Source organism: Micropterus dolomieu, linkage group LG18, assembly GCF_021292245.1.
Source record: "Micropterus dolomieu isolate WLL.071019.BEF.003 ecotype Adirondacks linkage group LG18, ASM2129224v1, whole genome shotgun sequence".
NCBI lineage: Eukaryota > Metazoa > Chordata > Actinopteri > Centrarchiformes > Centrarchidae > Micropterus > Micropterus dolomieu.
This window is the reverse complement of record NC_060167.1, coordinates 12549966-12573243: the sequence shown is the minus strand read 5'-3', so window position 1 is coordinate 12573243 and position 23278 is coordinate 12549966. Positions and strand designations below refer to the sequence as shown.

Here is a 23278-nt window from a genome sequence, read left to right as displayed (position 1 = left end):
CTCCAACAGTTATTTGAGAATAGCACTTTAAATCAGGTGCAGAAAATTGTGGGGGACCAAACTCACTTTCTGCACTCTCAGTATGAATTGCTCCCCTCCGGCAGAAGATATAGAGTTCCACTGTGCAAACTAAACCGGTATAAAAATTCTTTTTTGTTCTTGTGTCTACACGTATGTTGAATAACAGTCTATCTTATTAATTTTAAATTTGTAAATTAATTGTCTTTCCTCTTTTTATACTTTTTATACTTGTATATTGTATATTCTATGTACATGCAGCAACCATGCAGTCCAAAACAAATTTCCTTTCGAGGACAATAAAGTATACTACTACTACTACTACTACTACTACTTGTGAGCATCTGTGGGTATGCCATACATGTATAACTGTGTTGCAGTCTCTAATACTATGAATAATTGCATATGCACATTAATATGTTTGGATTCAGTCATTTTTACTTCATGAATGTTTATTATTCATCTTTGCACTTTCTTTACTTAAGTAAGACCATAAGTGTTCCACCTTGCTAAAATAGGTGTGTGTTTTCTTTCAGTTGTTGTCTAGTAACTCGAAAGATAGGATGCTTTTGCCCTTTCTTTCATTTCCATATGGATCATGTAAGAGTTGTATAATAACATGTTACTGTACAAAAGGTCACATTTTCTATTTGAACAAAGATAACCCTTAAAAGCGCTACAGTATGATGTGATACTTTTTTATTTAGTTGGTTAAGCAAGACAAAACATAACATTGACAGGCATAACATTATCAATCAATCAATCAAAATTTATTTATAGAGCACTTTAACAGCAATAATAACTTATATAATAATAATAACTAATATTTATATAGCGCCTTTCACGAGACCCAAGGACGCTTTACACATAATTGCAGAGACAGAGCAACAAAAAGTCATTCAGGGTTGAATGCCTTTGTGAAGAGGTGGGTTTTTAGGAGTTTTTTGAAGGTGTCCAGAGAGGGAGTATTTCGGATCTCTGTGGGGATGGAGTTCCAGAGCGACGCTGAAGGCTCTGTCCCCAAAAAGTCCCCAACAGCAATTGCGAAGTTGCACAAAGTGCTGTACAAAGATTAAAAGCAAACATCAATTTACAGGTTATCACATACATATAATGTATAGTGTAGCAGGTCTAAACTACGTATGAATTTTAATAAATTTATGAGAATTAATACCCAATTATGAATTTTAATATTCAGAAAATATTAATCCATAAAAAGCTCTCGTTTCGCAGGGGCACCACCGGAGTTGTTATTAACCTAGAGTCTCCGGACCTCTAGGTAGCTTTTAATAATTATACAATTATTCACCAGTGATCAGTTAGTTAATAATCGCTCAATTATCTTAAATCAATCAGTCAGTCAGTCTCATATTTAAAGGGTAAATTCTCTTGGCAGGGACTTAGAAGTAGGCAATACACACAATTCCTTGGTTACAGTGAATTTATTAACTAACTAAGGTGATATAAAATTGCGGTTAAATACAACAAAGAAATAAACAATGGCTAAACAATGAGAAGGGAGGTTCGATTGTGAGAGGATTTGACTCATACGGCAGAGGAGAACTAATGAAAGCTAAGCTATGAGTTTAGGAGTTAAAAAGACAATATTAACACTATGGGACATCCCTGAACACAGAATGCTTTGTTTCGGTCTTACTGCTTGTGTTTCTCCCCGCGGGTTGCTGGTAAACGGCCTCACACTGGCAGAGTCCGTGCGTTCTCGTTTAGGACAGCTTCAAGCCACCGGCCAGTCGCTTTCTCTGCCAGGGAATTGCTCCGGGGTCCGTCTCTTGTCGGCTTTAATGGAGAAACTCGCAGTGGGGGCCAACCCTGGCTCGGGTTAGCAGTTTTTGTCGTCCTTGGTTACTGCTGGCAGGCCACGTGGCGGCGTCCGACTTCCGTGGGCTTAGCTCGACGCACTTGGTCGTTCTTGAATTAACTAGTGTAACTTAGCGGACTGATAACTTTTAACAAAACAAAAGAAAGAAAATAAAACAAGTAAAGTTGCTGGAAATGAGGGAAAACTGAGGTCGCGGCACTTCGCGTGTGTAGCTTGAACGAACAAAGGTCTTTGTTGCGCCGGACCGACTCTTAGGGCATTGCCGGGAGAAGGGGCACGCCAGGCGCGTGTCAAAACGCCGCTGAAGAGCCCGGAACAAGCCGGGAGACAAGAGGGAAGCATCCAGAGAGCAGAGTCAAGACAGCGAACGACGTCGTGTGTCGCTCATTTGGCGGGGCGTGGTTCCCCAGAGGGCAGTCCGGGCCGTTTCCGGTTTCCCGAGGGACTGTCTTTCTAAACTTTTAATATGTCTATAAAAGGAAAAGAAAATCTATTTGCGCGTATTTATAATCAAATATCTTCCCACAATCAAACTTCAGTGGTCATAAGTTTAAGCATTTGGTAACAGGAAAACAATTGTCAGTAATTAGACCTTAAAAGGTTAGCATTTCAGAATGATGGCATGTAATACTTATTTCGTCCACTTGGGGGAGCTCAGGTTACATAACGAGAGCTTAGATTAATCCGAAAACAATCTTTGCTTAGGAACTGGGAAAATTTGTTATTTAGCCTTAAATTCAAGCTGGCAATTAATAGCGTATAGTATGACATTTCTTTATCATTAGTTCTAAAGGTGTTGTCAGAAAGTATTGTGAACAAGCATTGGTTACACATAAAATGAAGGAGTGTCCTTAACTTTGCTGAAAATTAAAACACCGCAAAAGTAACTTATTTAGATTCTTTTCAGCAATAATATCAACAACAGATAGCAACAACATGGTAACATAACTACTCAAATAGAGGCAAACGTAATCAAGTAACTAAAAGATTAATTAAACAGGTAATGCTTTGAGTCTTTGGAGACAGCAGTCTTTGTTTACATAAAGTTCAGGGCTGTCCTTGGTGTCCTGGATTTTGTCACACCTGGGTGTGACAAGGAGTATCCCTTTGATGAGAGGTAATTAAAAGCAGAGGAAGGTCAGTTGCCATGGTTACATGTGTGGGGCAGTTTAGGGTTTCCTGCCCCTTTCTTTAAGAAGAGTTCTGATAGGCTGTTTGTAATCTCTGGTTAGTTTCTTCGTCATTGTAACAATTCGGGTACTGAGAGGCTTATCTCGGCTGTTGCCAAAGGTGGCCAGTTTTACGATCAGCTGCCCAGAGACAGCACTTAGGGAGAGAAACCTTTCAACCCCCCCTCTTTTGGGGTCTCTTCAGCCGTCTGTAGAGGGTTGATAATCAAACCCCCTCCTCCTTCTCTCTGAGAGAGAAAAGAGGAGTTGAGTCTCCAAATTATTTAATATAAAATGCACAAATCCACACTGTCGGTTCACTACAATAGAGTTAAAAATACTAACAATTGAGTTACTCCAAGTGTCATCCTCAAGGGTCAAAAGCCTGATGGAAGAGATGAGTTTTAAAATCAGATAGTGAGGAAGCCTGTCTAATGGTCAGTGGAAGGGCATTCCACAGTTTTGGTTTTTGGCACTCTCAGGAGAAGTTTGTCAACTGACCTGAGCGAACGGCCAGGTGTATAAGGATGAAGCAGCTCAGATATGTAAGTGGGGGCAAGGCCATTTAAGGATTTAAAAGTCAGTAAAAGAAGTTTAAAATCGATCCTAAATTGAATGGGTAGCCAATGGAGTGAACGTAGAACTGGGGAGATGTGTTCATATTTACGTGTTCCCGTTAAAAGACGAGCTCCAGCGTTTTGCACCATCTGGCGACGGACGAGAGACGATCCATTCATCCCCACAAAAAGTGCATTGCAGTAATCCAGTCTAGTAGTTACAAAGGCGTGTATAAAGATCTCAAAATTCTGCTTAGAAAGAATCGGTTTCAACTTACAAAGACTCAGACAGAGGAATGGTAATGAGTGCAAGATAGGGGTTGATATGGTAGAGGAATACATGAATGGATGTAGTGCATATGTGTCATACTTATTATGATCTAGAGTTCTTAGAGTGATCTAGAGGGATGCCTGTATGCAATAAAAATAATGTAAAACTATTAGAGATAAATGAAAGGGGAAGAAGAAAAGAGAGAGAATATGGTGGATGAAGAAAGGTGTATATAGATTAATAGAAGTCATCCCCGTGGAAGAGTGCAGGAGGTTGCGGAGGGGAGGGCTGGTGATGCAGTTAGTTAAACGTTTGTTAAAGACAAAACTATGTTTGCTCAAAGACAAAGAAAACAAGGTAACATACAGGAAAAAATGCACAATGCATCCTAAGCATGTGAATCCAAAACATTCTCCCTTCCTAATTTTTGTCAATGATGTGGTAGCAGCATGCCAGCATGGAATCACAGATTACACGTTTACTTCTCTGATGTCTACTTTCATAGAATATTTTGAGCTCACACATTATGAATGAACTGACGTAGGCTATAAGAATTGCTCACGCAAATGCTTGAGTTGTGTTACGCTAAATGCTCTACAAATGAGTGTTCTGGAGTGACACACTCACTATATGCCTATAGAGTGTATCATAGTGGTTTTAATAGCTTCGGAGAAGTAGGCCGGGATGTCTGAGTCATGATGGAAACAGAAGCAGACAAGTGCAGCCATACTTACAGAAGCCTGAGACGTGTTATTGCAGAACCAATCACATGGAGTACAGAAAGAAAGCCAGGTAAAGATAATAGTATTTCCACTCATTTAACTTTTTAGGGAAGGTTTTCAAGACCTGCACACCTATTTTAATCTACGCCGTCAACAGTGCATCTAAAATATTGCATCAAAGTTCAACATACAGCATTTTCATATAAAGCAGGTGACACAGAGATATTGGGTCTGAACTAATAGTCTGAGCAGATTGTCTAGTAGTTTAAGGGTGTTATCAAAGTTCTCAGAAGAAGACCTCAGGAAAACACAGGATGTATTATAAAGCATTGTTTATTGAAATTCGGCCGTGGAGCCAGGCAACAGCATACACAAATTGTGGTACCACCAAATCTGAATAAACAATCCTGATCCACAATATAGTCCCTGTGCTAAATCCCCATACTGTCTATGGTGTGCTCCATACAAGGTTATCCTTAAATGACCTAATTACGTACAGTACTTCTGCTGGTTGCTAGACTCAAATCCCTTACCTAAGCTACATTGGAGACAGAGGGCACATGCATAACATACTGAAGAGACCCAGTTAGTCTGTCTGTAATAAAACAAACTGAAAAAGATGATCTCGACCTTGGGTTACCTAGGAGATGGATCACAGAGTGCATCCTTATCAAGACAGCTTTGTCAGTCAGTCGATCAAGCAGAGAGAGAGGAGAGATAGACTCTGACCTACTGTTGGAGAGTCACAGGCTTTGGCTTGACATGCTTAACAAGACCTGGGGAAACCTGTGACATAGTACCCCTAAAATTCCTTCACAGTGGGATTTAGAAATTCTTATAGTGATTGACTCACAGACTGATCTGAGGTGCCCTTATTATATCGAACATATTTGATATTTACAACCTGATGTCTGGATGGAACAACCACCTGCTGAGTTTACAGTGAGTTCAGGAAGAAGATTAATAAATAAAAGTTAGAAAGACGTAAAGGAAAGAAAGTTATAAAAGGTGAAATGGTAGTTAATCAATTAGGGATCAGTCCTTTGAACTTGAAAAGCTTTCAGTGTTAGCCTTAATACCAGTATCCAAATCAAAGTGCCTCATCTCAATAAATTTTAGACTAAAAATACTGACACATGCTTCACAGAAAAGATAAATTGTACCTTTTAGACCAGAGAGAAGGCACAGCGATGTGAGAGATGTGAGGCAAAGATACAGTGCAAGGTGAAAGGCACAGATTCATGCCGGTGTTCTGAAAACAACGGGAAGTTATTTTAGTTTGGCCTGCTCACCATCACAGTCAACAGTTTTGCTGCAGCAGCAGTGGCAATAACATATTTTAAAACCCCTAGCGCCTGGATGACGCAATGTGTGTCAAAAATAGCACTCCTACTTCTAGATCTGAATAGATGACATGACACATATTTTTATATTCAGCGTGACTAACACTTTCTGAGGATATCGTTATCTCTGATGTCCATCGTTAAACGTCCAAACAAATCGCTCCTTTTAACCCAATCACGTTTTCTTCAGAATCAGTTTGTCAAAATGCAAGCTAAACAAACAGGGCTCAAGTTGTAGCCTACAGTATATCCATGGCAGTAGTATGCTTCCTGTTTACATCCCCCAACGCATTATAGTAACTGTTGTTCCAAAACAGCAGGTGTTGAGGGGTTGGGGGGGGGTATTCTAGCAGGTTGCTTTGAGACATGTAATGTGTTCATCATGATCAGTTGAAATTCATCTTGTGGCTTTCCTTTTTCCCTCGAGGGCTACTTGTTGTAGCTCTGCTGTCAGTAAGACCGTTGAAAGCTTTCCAACAACTCGACATCTGTCTCTAAATTGGCATATACTATTATTTCAAGATGTGGGAGAACATCTTCGTGAAAGTTTAATGTCCTCTCTAAACACTAATTCTCTGTACTTAGTATTACGGATTTGCAGTCCCTAATCGTAAATATAACACATTTGCCTTAACAACTGTCCCCTGAAACCTCTTTTCCATGCAGTCTGATAATATAAATCCTGACAGACATTTATGTGTGCTCATCTGTAGTCAGGCAATGTTAAGACAGAAGTCGGAGAGAAACTCGTCAGCCGTTCAGCCTTGGGTAGTTTCCTTTTTTATTTTAAAGTAATGCTAACGCTATGGTCTGATAGTTATTCACTAGAGGCTGGATACTGACTGAATAAAGTGAAATATAAGCTTCTAAAATGCACTCTATCAATTGCTTGCTTCCATCTTCTAGTTGTGCTCCATGACTGTTCGCCTTCTGGCTCACATCTCCCCAGGAATGAGGTGCAGTGCTGACTGTCCACATCGGACCATAAAAACAGCTACCGAGGCTGAGCATCAAGTTTATGTGAATGTACTGGAGCATAAAATGTAATGGGTGGAACCATTGGAGTTCTCCTGAAATGGCTTTTTTTAAAAGGTTTGTCGACATATTTTTCAGCAAGAGGGTCTATTAAAAAGAGGAACATTTATATTGAGCTGTCAGTGGGTGGACAGGTCAGCTGCTCCTTTAATAGTGTCCTCGGGCGGCCCGCAATTCAACAGAGGATCAGTGCCAGTGGCTGCCTTACCACTAACGAGATAATATTGTTTTCCAGGGTGAGGTTTGCTTTGGAGCGACTGGTTAAATGTACCTCTCAGTTAACAACATTGTTAATGTAATTACATTACTGTTTGAGTATAATCTGTGATCCTCAGCTATGAGTAATTAGAAGCAAACCATTCTTTTATTTTCAGACTGTGCATATTTCTCTACTTTTAACGCAGTCTGTTGTCTCCTCCGTTTAATGAAGACGAATCCGCCTGTGGTTCAGATCGTTGTGGTTCTGTCATTGTTACAGAAATGTACAGTTTAACTGGGGACCCTCATCTCCTTTTAGTTGCACCATGTTTCATGACACTGTGCCTGTCACTCAGCTCTGAAAGGCATCAGTGGAATCTGCTCAAGATGAAAAACATGGGAATCCAGTTGGAGAGCAGAGATGGCAGCCGTTTAGAGCAGACATGACATCTGCTTGACAGATAACCAGCATGTGTGCATGTCAGATGAGAGACCACAGACAGGAGTAGAGGATCTCCGGCTTCTCTTTTGTCTGCCTCGGTGGAGACCAAAACAGTCACGATGAAACTGGGCATAGAACTCTATTGGTTACACTTACAGAAAATAAACTTGCAGGCATGCTATAATATTGTGTTATAAGTTATTGTAAACTATTGATTACTTACTTACTTAAAGGATGAGAGATCTTGGTCTTTTAAAGCTGCTACCAGGCGTTTGAACTCCAGTTTGGCAGCCCTTGTGGACAGAAGCTGTAGCATAGCCATGGCAACCGTGTCTCCTGTTGTTCATATTCAGCTAATTTTTATTAGGAAATGCTTGTTGTAGGAAATGTTTTGCTGCAGAATGTATTATTTTCAAATAGCAAGGAACACTTTACTGAACATATCTGCAAAGTAGGACTGGCCTAAATTTGGCATAAATCCAAATATAAGATTAACTGAACATTTTACCTCGGTTACAGTTAATCAACAATTATTTTGTTTTTGTTTTGTTTTTAGTTCACTGACAAGGTTTGTATTGTAAATTAGCGCTAGCTAATCCATGTGCTTCAGACTCTGGTTTGAAAGCTGAGCAGAACTGGACGGGGCCAGACAGAGCTATACTACCCGTTAGTATAATTTTTTTAAGGGGAAAGTAAATGAACACACACAGTGGAAATATTAACATTACATTATTTACTCATTTAGCTGACGCTTTTATCCAAAGTGACTTACAATTGCTATATATGTCAGAGGTTGCACATCTCTGGAGCAACTAGGTCTTGCTCAGGGACACATTGGTGGACGTGTCACAGTGAGAATCAAACATGTGTCTCCAGGCATGTGTCTTATCCACTGCTCTATTGCTACCCCAAACAACCCATTATCAGGAATGTCTTATTCTTTGCCCATGTGCTTTCATAGGTCATTGTGCGTGTGACACGAGATACAAACAAACAAATAGGGATCCGCTCATCAAAACATTGCTCAATAGCGCTACTAATGTTGAAAAAATGTTCATAAACAAACTGTGTAAAAGAAACGGTTGCTTTTGAGCACTATTGCTGTCTGTCACAAAGATTTCCCCACAGCCATCCATGGCCTTTAGCCATGTGTGTCCTGAAAAGATGGGGACAGTTTGGAAAAATAGTTGTAGTGTACTGTGTCTCTAGTTTGTCCCACGTAAAATTAATATTCTGCCATGAAGTAATATTTCATATAGAAATAGTCTAAATGCAAATGGTCTCATATGCCTATGATGACTAAACACTGAAGAAATACACAGAGGAAATTCACCTTTTACATTCACACAGTAATTTGTAAGAATTTTAAATGAGTGTTGCCCAATTTTCAGAACTGTCGGCTTCAAGTCAATTCCCAGTAGCAAAGAAAACAACTCGAAAATGAAATAAAAAAATCCTTCTCTGCTAAATTGCAGCAGAATGACAATTTCAGGCCATTGGAAATAATGTATTTTTTTCCTTTTCATATTAATATAAAAACAAATCAAGAGAACCAGCAAGACAAGTTTCTGCAGGTAAAACCTAACAAGAATGACAGTACAGGTGATTTCTAATTGCTGAGTTTTAACAGTTTTAACAGTAAACTTTTAACAGTTAAATTCCTCTGTAGTTACATTACAACAAGAACATTTAAGCCAAAACAAGACATTTCATCTAGTGTTGGTCCATGAAATGAAAAGGTAATTCAAGCTACATATTAAGTTAGCATCACTTTTCTTCATGTGGAATAGCCTTCTAATATTTAGAGAATGTTTCATTCAAGAGAAAGAAAAAAATGCCAATATTGCACTGTGTCTTGCAATGTTAATATGAGATTATGACAAATGCACATACAGTGTTATGCGCTAAAAGTGGCAGAAAATGATATGTGATGAAATGAGAAAAAGACAATAATGGTTCTCTGATGGTGTGTCTGAACATCTCTTATTACATTTTCTGTGACTGTCTAGAGAATGAGTAACCGTGTCGAGACAACACTTTCTTTGCAGAAAGCTTTGAGTCTGTGTAGGAGTCCTATTCTGCCTCTCTGCTGCTGCCGTTGCTGTCCCTTGGTTTAATAACTTCAGTAGCCTTTCACTTATAAGGCTGTATGATTCCTTGAGGGATTCCAATTGATCAGTCAGTGGTGGGCTGTAACATCTTGGCAGCCAGATGAATAGTACTGACATGGACTACATCTAAACCACTAAAGCATACTCTCGAGGAATATGCAAGCCCACTCATCTGTTTCTATATTCTTTCTCTCTAAAGATTGTCCTTAGTGAGTAAGAGCTTAAAAAATAAAATACATTCTGCTTCCATGAAAGTGACCTATGAGAATAAAGACAGATGAGTAAGCAAAACTTAGACTTCATTTTAGTGACTGAAAGTAGTATGATCTCAAAAGCTTCATGTTGCAGTTGCATTATGGTTAGTTTGACTCTTGGCTTGGGGACCGTCACAGGAATAATAAACCACTGAATATAATATATATTGCTCTTAATGAAAACTTACAGTATTTGTCAACTTGGTTGTTATTCTTATATTTTTGTCAATTATGATTATTTCATATAACATTTTCTTACCATGTCTATTGTAGAGGTACTGTGTTTACTGTGTTGTGAAAAGGATCTTTCCCCCCTTAAACTTCAAACTAATAGAAATCCAAAATGTCCTCCAAACTGAAGGACAAAATTGGTTGTTTGGCATTGCCGTCCAAAATGATCCATAATAAGGGTTTTCTTATTGTGTGGGGCGATATTGTCAGTGCTGTTACAAATTATCATGACAAAAAGAATTTGCATCAAATCAATTTATTATAAACAAACTGTGTAGAAGAAATGGTTGCTTTTGAGCACTATTACTGTCTGTCAAAAAGATTTCCCCACAGCCATCCATGACCTTTAGCCATGTGTGTATCCTGAAAAGAGAGGCATAGATTATATCGTATAACATTTTCTTACCATGTCTATTGTAGAGATACTGTGTTGATATAGGAAAAGGATCTTTCCCCAAAATGATCCATTGGCATTGCCTTCCAAAATGATCCATAACAAGGGTTTTCTTATCTGGTGGGGCGACATTGTCAGTGCTGTTACAAATTATCAGACCGACCACAAGAGGTCTTTGTCAGGTATAGCTAGAAATATGCTCTTTTTAGTGTTTGAACAAATTACCCAGTGCTATATTTTTCCTGGTGAGGTCAGTCTCAGATAATTTCAAACTCCACATCTCTGATTCCAACAAGTGTAAATACAGAAATTAGTCCCCTAGAAATTCCTGTAGCTGTTGTTGTGGACAGCATAGCGTATTCGATTATCTATGATAGGTAGTTATTTAGATCATTTGGCAAATTGATCCTTATTATGTCTGCTGTGCTATGCAGTTTATTAAGATTATTTCTGTTCACTTTAAACCTTCTATAATGGTTTTTATTTGGCTCATTTTGGGCTGACACTGACATATTATCACCATATAAATTGTTATGGTGAAGGTGTTGTTATGCGACAATACGCATTAAGTTGTGAATGTGTCCTGTATTCACTCTCCTGTTAGCTCAGTTTTGATCTCCAGCATCTCCTGAGGTAAATATATTTGGCTCTTTAGCAGCTGAATGCTAGGTTCACCTCTAACGTTGTCTGCCTGCTGTTTGATGCTGGTCAGGTAGCGTACACAGGGTATTTTGGAGCTTTTTTGCTGAAAACAGCTAACTGCTGCTGCTGGAAATGATGCTAATGAGCCTTTGAATCAAAACTGTAAATAATACCCTAAAGATGCTAAAACAAGGGTAACAGAGCATTAACGGCAGAGTGGGCCGTTTAAATTAAACTCCTGCTTCAGTCTCTCTGTCAGACATGGGCTTATTTCTTGGGTCTTGCTCAGCCTGATTGTCAGCAGGTTTACAGCTGGGTTCAAAATGAGTCAGTCTTTTCTGAATACAATGAACCCATTAAACACTGGTCTTGTGAGAGTTCTCTTCATGTTTCAAACCAGACAAGATGAATGAATGTTTCATAAACTAATACTTCAGTTTGTCTTGGGTTTACTACCACATTAGCATACTTTTTGACGTGGCCATTTGAATTATTTTACCTGGAACTACTCACTCACATTTCCTTTTAATGAATGTTTTTAATGAGTGTTTTGGCCTTGTGAAACAGGCAGCTGTGGTCCTTGGGCATCATAGGCTGAGTTTTACCTATTGTAGTTAGTTTTATTCAGCATGGAGAGATTTTTGAGTCGACCAAAATAGGTTATCAGCATCGGAAGCGAACGATATGATTTAAATCATTACTAATTCATAGGGTGTCTCCATTGTATGGCCTACAACCTCTGTTTTTATGGCTGCTGCTGTTTCTGGGTCTGAGCCTGTGGCCAGGATGTGACTCTGTTTTCAGTGTTTTGATCTGCCTCTGCATTTGCCGACTGAAAAAAGCCGGCTGGCCGCACTCTGCATGAGGTTGAATTGAAACAGAAAATACACACTGTATATTTTGTTTGTCCTTCCGTGGTGAAAGCTTTCTGAAGCCGGACTTGTTGCTTCATGTCTCAGTGGATGAAGAAGTTTGTTGTTTCCTGTCAGAAAGATACTTCTGTTCATGTCAACAATGCGGTCAAGGAATAGGATTTGATTTGACGTTAATTTGACTGAACATTTTTGGGTACTTGATTCGGCCTCCCAAGATTGTGTACCAAGCTTTGTGAAGTATGCTTGTTTTGATCTCTGCACTCTGTGTTTAGATGACCAGGTTCTTGATTAGTGACTTGCTGTAAATTGCTGTGTAATTTAACTATTAAAATGTTTAAGATGTAATGCACTTCACTAATTGTGTTTTTTTCCTTCCATACAATCTCGGCTCCCTGAGTAGGTGTCTGATCTGCTGGAGTGTACGCAGCTGACAGTATAAATCCTGTCTGTGATTCACTGTGCATTGATTCCTCTGTGTTTTGAAACACAATCATTAAAAATAAATCATATTGTGCTTCATATTTTGCAAAAGCAAAGTATTGGTGTTGTGATGTCAGTGAATCGGCATCTGAGAGGTGTAGCTAAGCATGAAATTGGCTTATCTGAACATTTTCTTTACTGAGATTATGTAACAGGTCATAGATATGTATAACTTAGTGTCTTTTTTTGTCATTTTGCAGTACCTTGATGAATTCAAACCTTGAAGACAACTCTGTATTTGTGTCTAAACAATGAGATGTAACAGAGTGCACATTATACGTTAAATTCATGGTACATAGATACTGAATATTCATGTTGCAGATATTTGTGGATGATACTGATGTCAATATTTGAGAGTCAGATAATGACATTGATCAATATTCATTTTGTTTAAGTTTTTGTTTTCTTTTGCATTTTTTGCATACACACACGCAGAGAGAGAGAAAGCGGTCTGACATGCCACACAAGTTCCCAGCTAGAATCAAACTGGGGACATAGTAATGTATATTCCTTTATTAACATTAGCACAGAACATAAAAACACATTTTGGCAAAAATATGCTTATTCTCTTGCTTGCTAAGAGTGAGAGCAGTAGCAGCAATCTCTCATATCTGTATATTAATTATGAAATTAAAGCCAGCAACCGATAGCTTAGTTTAGCATAAAGACACAAAACCAGGGGGAAACAGCTAGCCTGGCTACATCCTGTAATAAAATGTACCAGTACCTCTAAGTTTGACTGATAAACAGGTTATATTTGCTTAATCTGTACAAAAACTGTGTAATGTAAAAATGATAATGTCTTATGAGGTATTAGGTGCAGGATTATTTCTTGGATGTGAGCAATAATTTCCTGGAGTCTCCACTGTACCATGAAGTCACTGCTCCGAACCAAGAAATAGGAAAAATCACAAACTGTCTTTGTCACACCAGGTATTGTACGGTTTGACACGGATTGTGTTTGACGTTCCTGTACTGCAATTTATTTTTCCTTATTTGACGAACTTGTATTCAGACAGAGCTAAATGTGTGGTAAGCTGATATCGGCCTGCCAATGTATGCATTTAACAAGCTCTAATAATCATTTCCAATGTAGTTGTGTAGTTATGGATGTCATCTTTGTGATGCTGAAGTAGTTGCTTTTTAGAGGTGGCTCTGTCTTGTGCTTTCTATATATCAGAAGCATGATAAAACATGCTCGTGCCTCCGTATGCGAGAGAGTTTCTGCTTGGCGAGCGCTGGAGGGCATACACTCTGACACTCCACTCTCGAAGTAGAGTTCTGCTCGCACTAATCAACCTGACTTGACAATTTGGAGGCGGAACCCAAGGGAGGCACTGGCCATCTTATGATTGGTCACTTTCAACACAGCCACACCAGTCTCATATTGAACCTGCAAAATAAGAAAGAATTCTACCATTGGCATTAGATAATAGTCTCCAAGTATATTTGACCTTGTGTCAGAATGCTATTTCAGAACAGTGCTTACAAAAATAAACAAATGCAAGAAAATTACTCTATTCCAGGAATTCATAAATAATTTCACCCCAATGACGGACTCTTTTTAGTATGTAAAAATAAACATCTGGTTGAGATCTTTTAACAGAATACCTGCTCAGTGTCACAGTGACAAATGAAGCATCCTGTGCATTATGTTTGGCACATGAAGGATTTCTGATGCTTGTTGTGTTCAGTGAAGTTTCCCTGTCAGCATTAGAATGAATGTGCTTCTGTTTTTCATGTATCCCCTGTTGTGCTTCTATTACTGTATCTTCTGCTTCACTGGCAAGTTGAGGCTGATACAACCAGTCATGCAGCTGACATTTGTAACAGTGTGTTGTTCTTGAAGCCTCCCTACCTGAATGTTATCTCAATTGTTTGATCGCAGTAGAAGCTGAAAGCAACCTGTGGCTTCTTTCTAACTTGTACGGTCTATTTCTTTGTTAAGGACAACAAGAGAGCACTTTAACCAGTGATGAGCAGCAGATTCAGTACAGAATGAATGTATAGCATTACTCCCAAAATACAGTAAAGTTTAGTCTGCAGTGGAATTGGTCAAGGGCTTTCTGAGCTGAGACATTATTTATTTTGAGTTAGGACATGTTACATCCTATTTATTGTGTCCTTGTATATTTAGTGGTATTAATATAATCATTATTATTTTTTTGTGAGTAAAAGTGACTGGCAGCTGCTTAATTAAACAGATAATTTCCCCATTCCTGTTGAATTCACATGTGTTTTGTTGCTTGATTTTCCTGCTTTATGTAACAGTTTATGAACATAACATGTTTGGGAAAACTAAATGGCTTCCAAATCTAACAATGCAAATTTACCCATTAACACATTTATAAATAAAGTCAGGGGAAATGCTTCTCTATCTCCTGCCATAGCTTTTGTCAATTCGTTAGCTAGCTCCTACATGAAAAACATGATATCAAGTCAAAGTGCAGCAGGCAATGTGACAGGTAAAATAAGCAAATTGAAAGTCGGAGGATTGTCAGAGGATTCACACGTTGCAATGTCTTATTTATAAATGCCCTGTACCCTCATTAAAGTAATAACAGGTTCATATTTTTTACTGTGTTGTGTAGTTCGCAGTGTTTGACACACTCATTTTATAAATGGGGTAGCTGCTCATCAGAAACAAGACATTTCTGTCAGTTTCATTTAATCACTATTGTTTGAATTTAGGTCTTTTAATCTTTTGGTTTTAATATTCCAGCTGTTACTTCACCAGAGCCACATGTGTGTTTGTTATACAATGTTGTGGTGCAAATTATAGGAACAAACAGATTCCAACCCTGCATGAAAAAGAAGACATGTCCCAGCCAATGTAGCTCCTATGTGTTTAAATTAAATCCTTTCTTTATTAACGCCTCTTAATATGGAATTTGTTATTAAGGTAACTTTGGCAACCTCTTGAATCCTTAATGTGTTTTACATCAGCTGTCACAACAAACCTGCTACTTATTCAACCCCTCTGTGGAAAGTAGAGAAGAAAAAATATGTATTTGGATGAATCAACCCTATTGTTGGAGAAGAACACTGATATGACAATTATGCAAAACCAACCCCCATTATGTTGAATTTTTCAAATACATTTTTTACCTTAAAAATAAAAAAAAAAGATTTTTGTATCTTCTACTATAGTTATGGTTAGGTAAAGATTGTGGTTATATCAAATAAACTATTGTTAAAGTTCAGCAACTATAACAACTGGTTAAGTTTAGGTAATGACTAGTTACTGTTACATTATTTGCAGGCCTGGGATGAGATGCGAAGTTCGGTCTCCCACATAAAATGACTTCACTCCCACATCCTTAGTCTCAGCCTCTCTACATGAAAAACACATTCATGAGAATAGCCTGGTAATCACACAATTTAATAGTTTTAATTTGCTACTTTTTTACATATTTGTATCTGTTTAACCAGTAAAACCAAATACAAACAACATGTCTGTAGTTCATTTTACTAAGTTATTGGGGTTATTGTCACTGTTGGATATGCAGAATGTCTTTGACTTGGAAATTAGAACGCAAAGTTTTTATAGACATGCATTTACAGTTTAAACGATATAACGTGAATGTGGCATTAGCACTCAACATTGGTGCTGTGCAAAAATTGTAAAATGCAAATCACCCAATAGGAAGGTAATTCCTGGGGATACTGGACTGGGATGAATAGATGTGAACGTACTTTAATGCTGAAATATGAATGTTGGAGGAGCTAGTCTTGCAAATTATTCCAGGTTTTTCCATCAGCCAAATTCCAGTCAGTTGGTTAGTGACACTCACATACCTGGTTTTTGTCTTACGTATCTTAACAACTGTGATGTCTTGACAAGATGGGCAAATTTTAATCTAAAAAGGAGCTTGGATAAGTTTTGTATATTTGTCATAGAAGATGTGATAAATGTATTAGCTAATGTCATTGCTACAAAACTGATGACATCAATCTGGCAATTTATGCATACAGATTTTATACTTTGTCACCCAGTCCTAATCTCAAACACAACCTGAGTCCTTTAAAAGAAATGCTTTAAATTTGCTGTAGTAATAAATTGAAACTGACATGTACAGCATGTGTTTTAAGAGAAGGTTAGAACAAAATGAGTTTCCCTCTATTTTTCCCCTTAAGCTCTGTGCATTTTTTGGTTGCATACTGGCATTTATCAATCAGGAATCGATTAATATGATTGTAGAGGAGAGTGCTTTGTTTCAGAGTGGTATTGATTGGCTGAAGGGTTGGGCAGTCAGTTCTCATTAGTGGTCTCTGTCCTTTCAACTTTCTTTGTCCCTCATCTCTCCCTCCTGCTGACGTGGGTAGCTTGTGATTCTTACTGATGACAATCCTAAGTGCTTAAAATGTATTAACCACCGGTGTTGTGAGTATATTTAAATATTCGCCTGGATACACACACACACACACAGAGCACATGGAGAAAACAGGCAGCTTCTCTCTTACATGTATGCATTAACACTTCTTGACATTCAGTTGTTCCCATTGATACATACAGAGAGCATGGTTTGTGAACAGGGTGACAAGGTGACCGTGGTGGTTTTACAACCAGAGAATCAGTCAATGTGTCCTTGAGCAATATTACCTGCCAGCTCTCAACTGTAAGCATTTGTGTACTGTTTGTTTGACTGAAAGGATGTGAGAAAAAAAAGCAGCGATAATATACACACCTTTCCCCAAATGATTTATAAACGTTGTTCTTGTCACTTATATTTTTTCTTTTCTTTCAAACAAAGGGCCATCCAGAACCCTTAAGTAGCCATAGTCATTAGCTCATAACATACAAGTGATCATAACTATAAACGTTTGTATCTCTCTCCATACTTCACACAAACATTGAGCCTACACAATAAACTGCAAAGCAAATAAAATATATGTTGTATCATTATGAAATCTAAGTTGACATCACCCTTTCCACATTCTTTCAAATATATCCTTAAAAAAAGAGATGTTTTGGAAAATATGCCTATGGGGAAACTAGCCTGGCTCTGGCCAACGGTAACAAATTCCACCTATCATCACCACTGAAGCTCACTAATTAATACATTTTATTTCCTTAGTTTAATTTAAGACCAAAATGTAAAAATGACAAGATGTGGCTTTACAGTGGGTTATGCTAAGCTAAGTTAACCATCTCCTGGCTGTAGATTCAGTGGACTGACACGACACTGGTATCAATCCTCTCATGTGTATTTCCCAAAATGTCAAACCTTTCCTTTAATGTTTAATGTCCACCTCGTTAAGTCGAGGGTGTACTCTTTACACTGTGTTCACTTTATCTCCTTTCTTGTGACATGCTTCAATGCTGTGAAGATTGCAAAATAATATTATCTTCATTAGTTCAATTTAGTTAAAGTTCTTTCCCTATTTTTTAATACACTTTCTATGCTCCATTGTCTCACAAACCCGACATTTAGTATACAGTAACAACAGTAGTCAGACAGTTCATGGTTGTTTCTTCTCATGTGGATGGTTGCCAGCTTGGGCTGACCACCACACCTTGCTCTCTGACCTCTCATCCTGTCCACACTGCATGGTGGTTTGGGGTCCAGCCTCGGAGTCAGCAACCTTGGCTTGCAGCTCCAGTTTTAATCAGCAGTTCTCTCCACATGGACGCAGCCCCAACCAGCCGTTTCCTGCACCTTAATGAGTCGAGAGTCCCAGGCCAGACCTAGCCGCAGCTCACATAGTAGCTTCTTTTCACACCACAGCAGAGTGGGCGTACGTACAGCAAAACTACATCCAATGAAGCACATCACTGTACAAGACTTGCAGACAAAGCTGAAAACATTTAAAAGGCTTTGAGAATGATATCTGTGTTACGTTTTCTAAGAGACTGCACCCAAATGCAGGACTCTGAGTAAGCTGAGCAGGAGGATTGGTAGAAAGTAAACAGGTGTGTGAAGCCAGGAGAGGTGGCAGGAGAAGGCCACGCCCATGCCAACAGACTCACACACGTGCATAGACGCACAGAGAACAAACAGCGGAGACAGAAACAAAGGGAAAGGGAGAACAAAGACAGACTTGACCCAACACGACAACCTGTCCCTTGACATGTTCCATTTGACAGATAATACAGTTCTATTATAAGGGTAATAGAGAAATATTATCTTATTATTGTATTGCAGTCTTGATTTGTGTTTATAATGCTGTCAAGTTAAAATGGGTGAGCACTTTCTAGACACTGACAGCAAACATATTATTAGTTTTCCCTTATAATAAGATGATTTATAATGAGTGCCTTTGCTCGTTGCACCTTTTGTGATTGCCTATTGTCCATGCGCATCTATCTTTTAAACAAAGTTTGAATATTCTATACAAGCTATTCCAACTTTTGAAATTAACTTTGACCGGGGGGCGTGCTGCTGGCTTAAAGATAATCACATCAAGGGCATGGAGCCTGACCTGTTTTTGCATCAGTAAGTTTCTGGTCGGTGAAAAGCACTCAATCGGCAATTGTTGTCTTGCCTTTTGTGGGAATGTGAATAGCACCTTATTGATTGGAAGCTAAATGTTTTTAATGTTCTAGATGAGATTTCTGGATTGCTAGCTAATAGGAAGATAGAAGCTCACTGCAATCTATTTTCAAGTCAAGTTCCAAATTGAAAATCTTTACAGGCATAATTAAGGCTTATCTGAAAGGAATGTCAAAACTTTTGAAATGCTTTTTTTATTTATTTTTTTCACCTGTCCAATCCTGATTGTTGCGTATAAATACACAAACATGCCCAGAATGGTGATGAGTCTATGCAGAAAAGTAATGAATACAAAATAGAGAGCAGTATTGATGTTTGATCCAACTTACTGACAGGGAAAACAGTGTCCTTGTAATTGATATTGCAATGTTTTTTGCAGTTCTCTGCAGTTTACTGATGTTAATCCAGTCATTTTCTGGAAGTCTGTGTGTTTTTGGTGTTGTGTAACTACATCAGTCTTATCCCAATGGAGAAATTCTCTTTTCGTCCTCTGGTTGGGGTGCAGGGTCAGTGGATTAAGCGTATTGCTCAAGGATACGTGGACAGGTGGGGCTGCACTGGGTTCAAAGCCAGGCTCTTCCACCTGGGAGATGACCTGGATTTCAAGTAGTTATGATGTTTGAAACAAGACTGTGCCGAGATATTACTCAAATGCCCTCAGCCAGACTTACCGTTTCTCCCTGTGTCCAGTCTATGTGCTAAGCTAAGCTAACAAGCTACAGTTACTTTATATTTAATTTACAGGCATGAGAGTGATCTTCTCATCTACTTCTTGGCAATAAAGTGAATAAGTGTTTCTATTTCTTTAAGGTCATTCAAGTATCAAGTACTATGGGTGAATGTCAACAAATCCTATGAAAATACCAACGTTAATAATGAATCAATAAAGTATTGTCTGTGTATCCAAAGACTGACATATCTTTTTCCAATGTGCCATGATAGACATCCATTGTTTTCAAAAAAAATTATTAAAACACATCGGTGAGCCACGCAGTTGCACTTGGTGACATGTTCCTTAATTATGATACATGGGCACTATATTAATTTTGAAACAATGCCATATTCACTGTGCTGGTGCTGTAATTATCCAATAACATGTATTAATATAATTAAAAGTGCATTCATCTGCAGATGAAAATAGTACCCAATAAATACACCTTTTACAGTGCCCAGCTGGTTTACAAATTGCTTTGGCTTTTTAAAAAATGAAATTATATATTTCGGAAATTATATATTTTTAAAGATCTGTGTCTTCAGTGGCAACAAATGCCCTCGCAGCTGAGGGATACAGACAGGGAAGTCCGAAAGAGAACCAGGCTGATACTTTAGGTCTTTTAATGCAATCTTTTAAAAACACAAAAAAACAACAAATAACATAAGCCTTATAAAACAAAGAAACACATTTTTACGTAAAAGAAGACTCCAACAGTGACTAGCATATTCTTACAGAGTTCTATTATGTGTTACTATAATGCTTTGGTGAGAAGCATCATAAAAATTTGAACTACAGTTGCAGAGAGCCGTCACATGCAATCTAACCATTGTGTATGCTTGTGCTTTCAGTTCATGTGAAAGCAGGAACCTGTGAGGTAATTGCTGCACACCGATGCTGCAACAAGAACAAGATTGAAGAGAGATCCCAGACTGTCAAATGCTCCTGCTTCCCTGGACAGGTGGCAGGAACAACAAGAGCAGCTCCATCTTGTGTAGACGGTATGCCAAGCTTCTCATTATAGTTTTGGTAATGATTTGAGACTGACTTTTGATTAGGGTAGAACTGTAGTATGGTGCAAAACTGTCACACCTGTCACTGTGCCTCTGGTAATTATTTCACTTATTATTTGGACATGAGAGGTTTATTGTATGAAAGAAGAAAACAAAATACAGAGCTGAGATTTTCATGGTCCTGCTGTTGTGTCCCAAAGGCTTTATAATCTTTGAAATTAAATAGCAAACCTGTGCATTCATTCACCCTTTTGTTGAGGCTATATCAAACCCTGTGGAGACAGACAGATAGCCATGACATTTATTATCATGTCAAAAGTGGCCTCAGTTACAGGTGAATCGATCCCTATCTCCTCTTTTCAGTGTAATGGCTCTGACAGGGGCTACCTCGACTTTGACAGTTATTTTTTCACTTTGGAAATATCAGGGGAATCTGTTTCTCCCCTGTAGGCCTCCTCAGAGGAACTCAAGACCTTGACTCACCAACCTCTGCTGCACCCATTATTACCCCTCCTACATACAAACATCATCCCTCTTCACACACTGCATTCACCAGCCACCAACACACAAGACTTGACATTGACCCACGCCCTGTAATTCAGACCTGACAACACACCGTGGCAGGACTGACGGGTCTCCTCTGTCAGCCGGAGATCAAAAGACACTGTCTCCAATCACTGTGATGTATAGAGAAACCAAAGGCACTTGTTGCTTCAGACAGGGCAGAACCATGGTACACCTTCAAACTGCATTTTGTTTACTACCCCAAGTAGCCCTTTCTTTTTTTAACCATTTTCTTTCTTTTCTTTTCCTTTACAGCATCCATAGTTGCACAGAAATGGTGGTGCCAGATGCATCCCTGCATGGACGGGGAAGAGTGTAAAGTGCTGCCAGATCTCAAAGGATGGAGCTGCAGTACAGGAAACAAAGTTAAGACAACCAAGGTGGGTTTAATTCACAAAATATTTGTTAGCAGAAAGTAGATATTCTTAAGATATCATGCTTATAAGTCACAGATTAGAGGCTACGAAAAGGAGTGCAAAACACATGGCCTTGCATAGTAGTTGTAACAAAATGTGACCCTGGAATAATGGAGGAGGGCTAGATAAGTGTTTGAAGAAGAAAGAAACACAAGCTAGAGAGCGCGCTGGAGACAATTCTTTCTATCAACTTCAGATGAGCGCATAGCAGAGCAGGCAGAGTAGGAGGCAGAAGGAGAGGAAGATGTGACTCACAGGGGAGAGAGTCAGTGAAGTGTTTCTTGAAGCGGCTTACAACAGTAGAAAGGGTTGAGTTAAGTTCAGATATTTATTTAGCTACATCTCGCATTTTATTGTGGAAGTCTAACAGCAGTCAATTTATCGTATTTCTACCTAAGTTGATCATTTGCCAGAGCCAAGTAGATCTGGTAGTCAGCAATCCAGGAGCATGTCAGCTTATTGTGCACAGTTGTGGAGAGACAGGGAACAGTGGGGGACAGAGCTGGGTGTTCTGGGTAAGCTGCTTCCAAACCAAAACCCAGACATCCACTCCACTGTGAAAGCCAAAGGATTTTTCACACAATACATAAGTATCAGTATATTTTTAGGTTGCTTTCCACCATATGCGGAGGTAGCGTGGGTGCATGGGGGCGGCCTACCCAGGACCCCAGCTGGAGGCCCCCCTACGTGTGGGCCATGAAGTTTAGCTCAGTTGATTATGGATATATGTGAACAACTGCATGCAGTTCCGGTGTACGGGTAAAATTCAGCAGCACTTATCAAATGAAACAGTCCCTTCACTCCCGGCTTCAATTATAAACCCAGCACAAGAATGACCAACAAAAACACTATATTCTAAGGAGACACATTTTAATAAACATAAATCATATAGTAACATTTGCATTTCAAACAAATGGCTAACTTATTAGCAAATTTTAACAAAACTCCTTTCACCCTCTTGCATCATGGGAATTCTGGGGGACAGACGTAGGCTGCGTGTGAGTAGTTGTTTTATTTACGGCGTCAAAGTCCACTGGAGGCCTCTCAGAAGTGTTTCAGCAGCGGAGCATACAGCCTGACACACGTTAAACACTTGTTTTTAATATGTCCTTTTTGTGCTTCTACTACATTCTTCACAGCTCTCTGTGGCCTGCTTTCGTTCCTCGTCTTGACGGGTGCATCTCGCATCTACCACAGGGAGCATTTCAGAATAAGAGCGATTTGCCTGCTGGATTTTGCCAACATGTTTAGATTTTGTTGATTAGGTGATTAGTGCTTGCTTTTTGTGCTTGTACTATGATTGAGTAGGCGACGTAGTTAAATTATTTATTTTTTGTCTCACTTAACTGTGTTTATTATTGATATACGATTCAAAGTCTGTACCGGATGTTTTATTTTGGAAATTGACCGGATTTTCTGCCGTTTGTGTGTCTGACAACCTTCCCGGTTCATCTGCTCTGTGCTGCTCGATGCTGGGACACTTCTGGGACGCACAGC

General features: G+C 38.9%; 1 protein-coding gene across 3 annotated transcripts in view; it reads left to right on the top strand.

Annotated features, from left to right (window-relative positions):
* Positions 1-23278, top strand: part of tafa3a (TAFA chemokine like family member 3a) — a 110315-nt gene that overhangs the window by 79083 nt on the left and 7954 nt on the right. For all 3 annotated transcript variants that reach the window (XM_046075953.1, XM_046075954.1, XM_046075955.1), the window contains 2 exons: positions 20640-20789; positions 21621-21745. In XM_046075953.1, coding sequence (XP_045931909.1) covers positions 20640-20789; positions 21621-21745 — 275 coding nt within the window. The remainder of the gene's footprint in view (positions 1-20639; positions 20790-21620; positions 21746-23278) is intronic.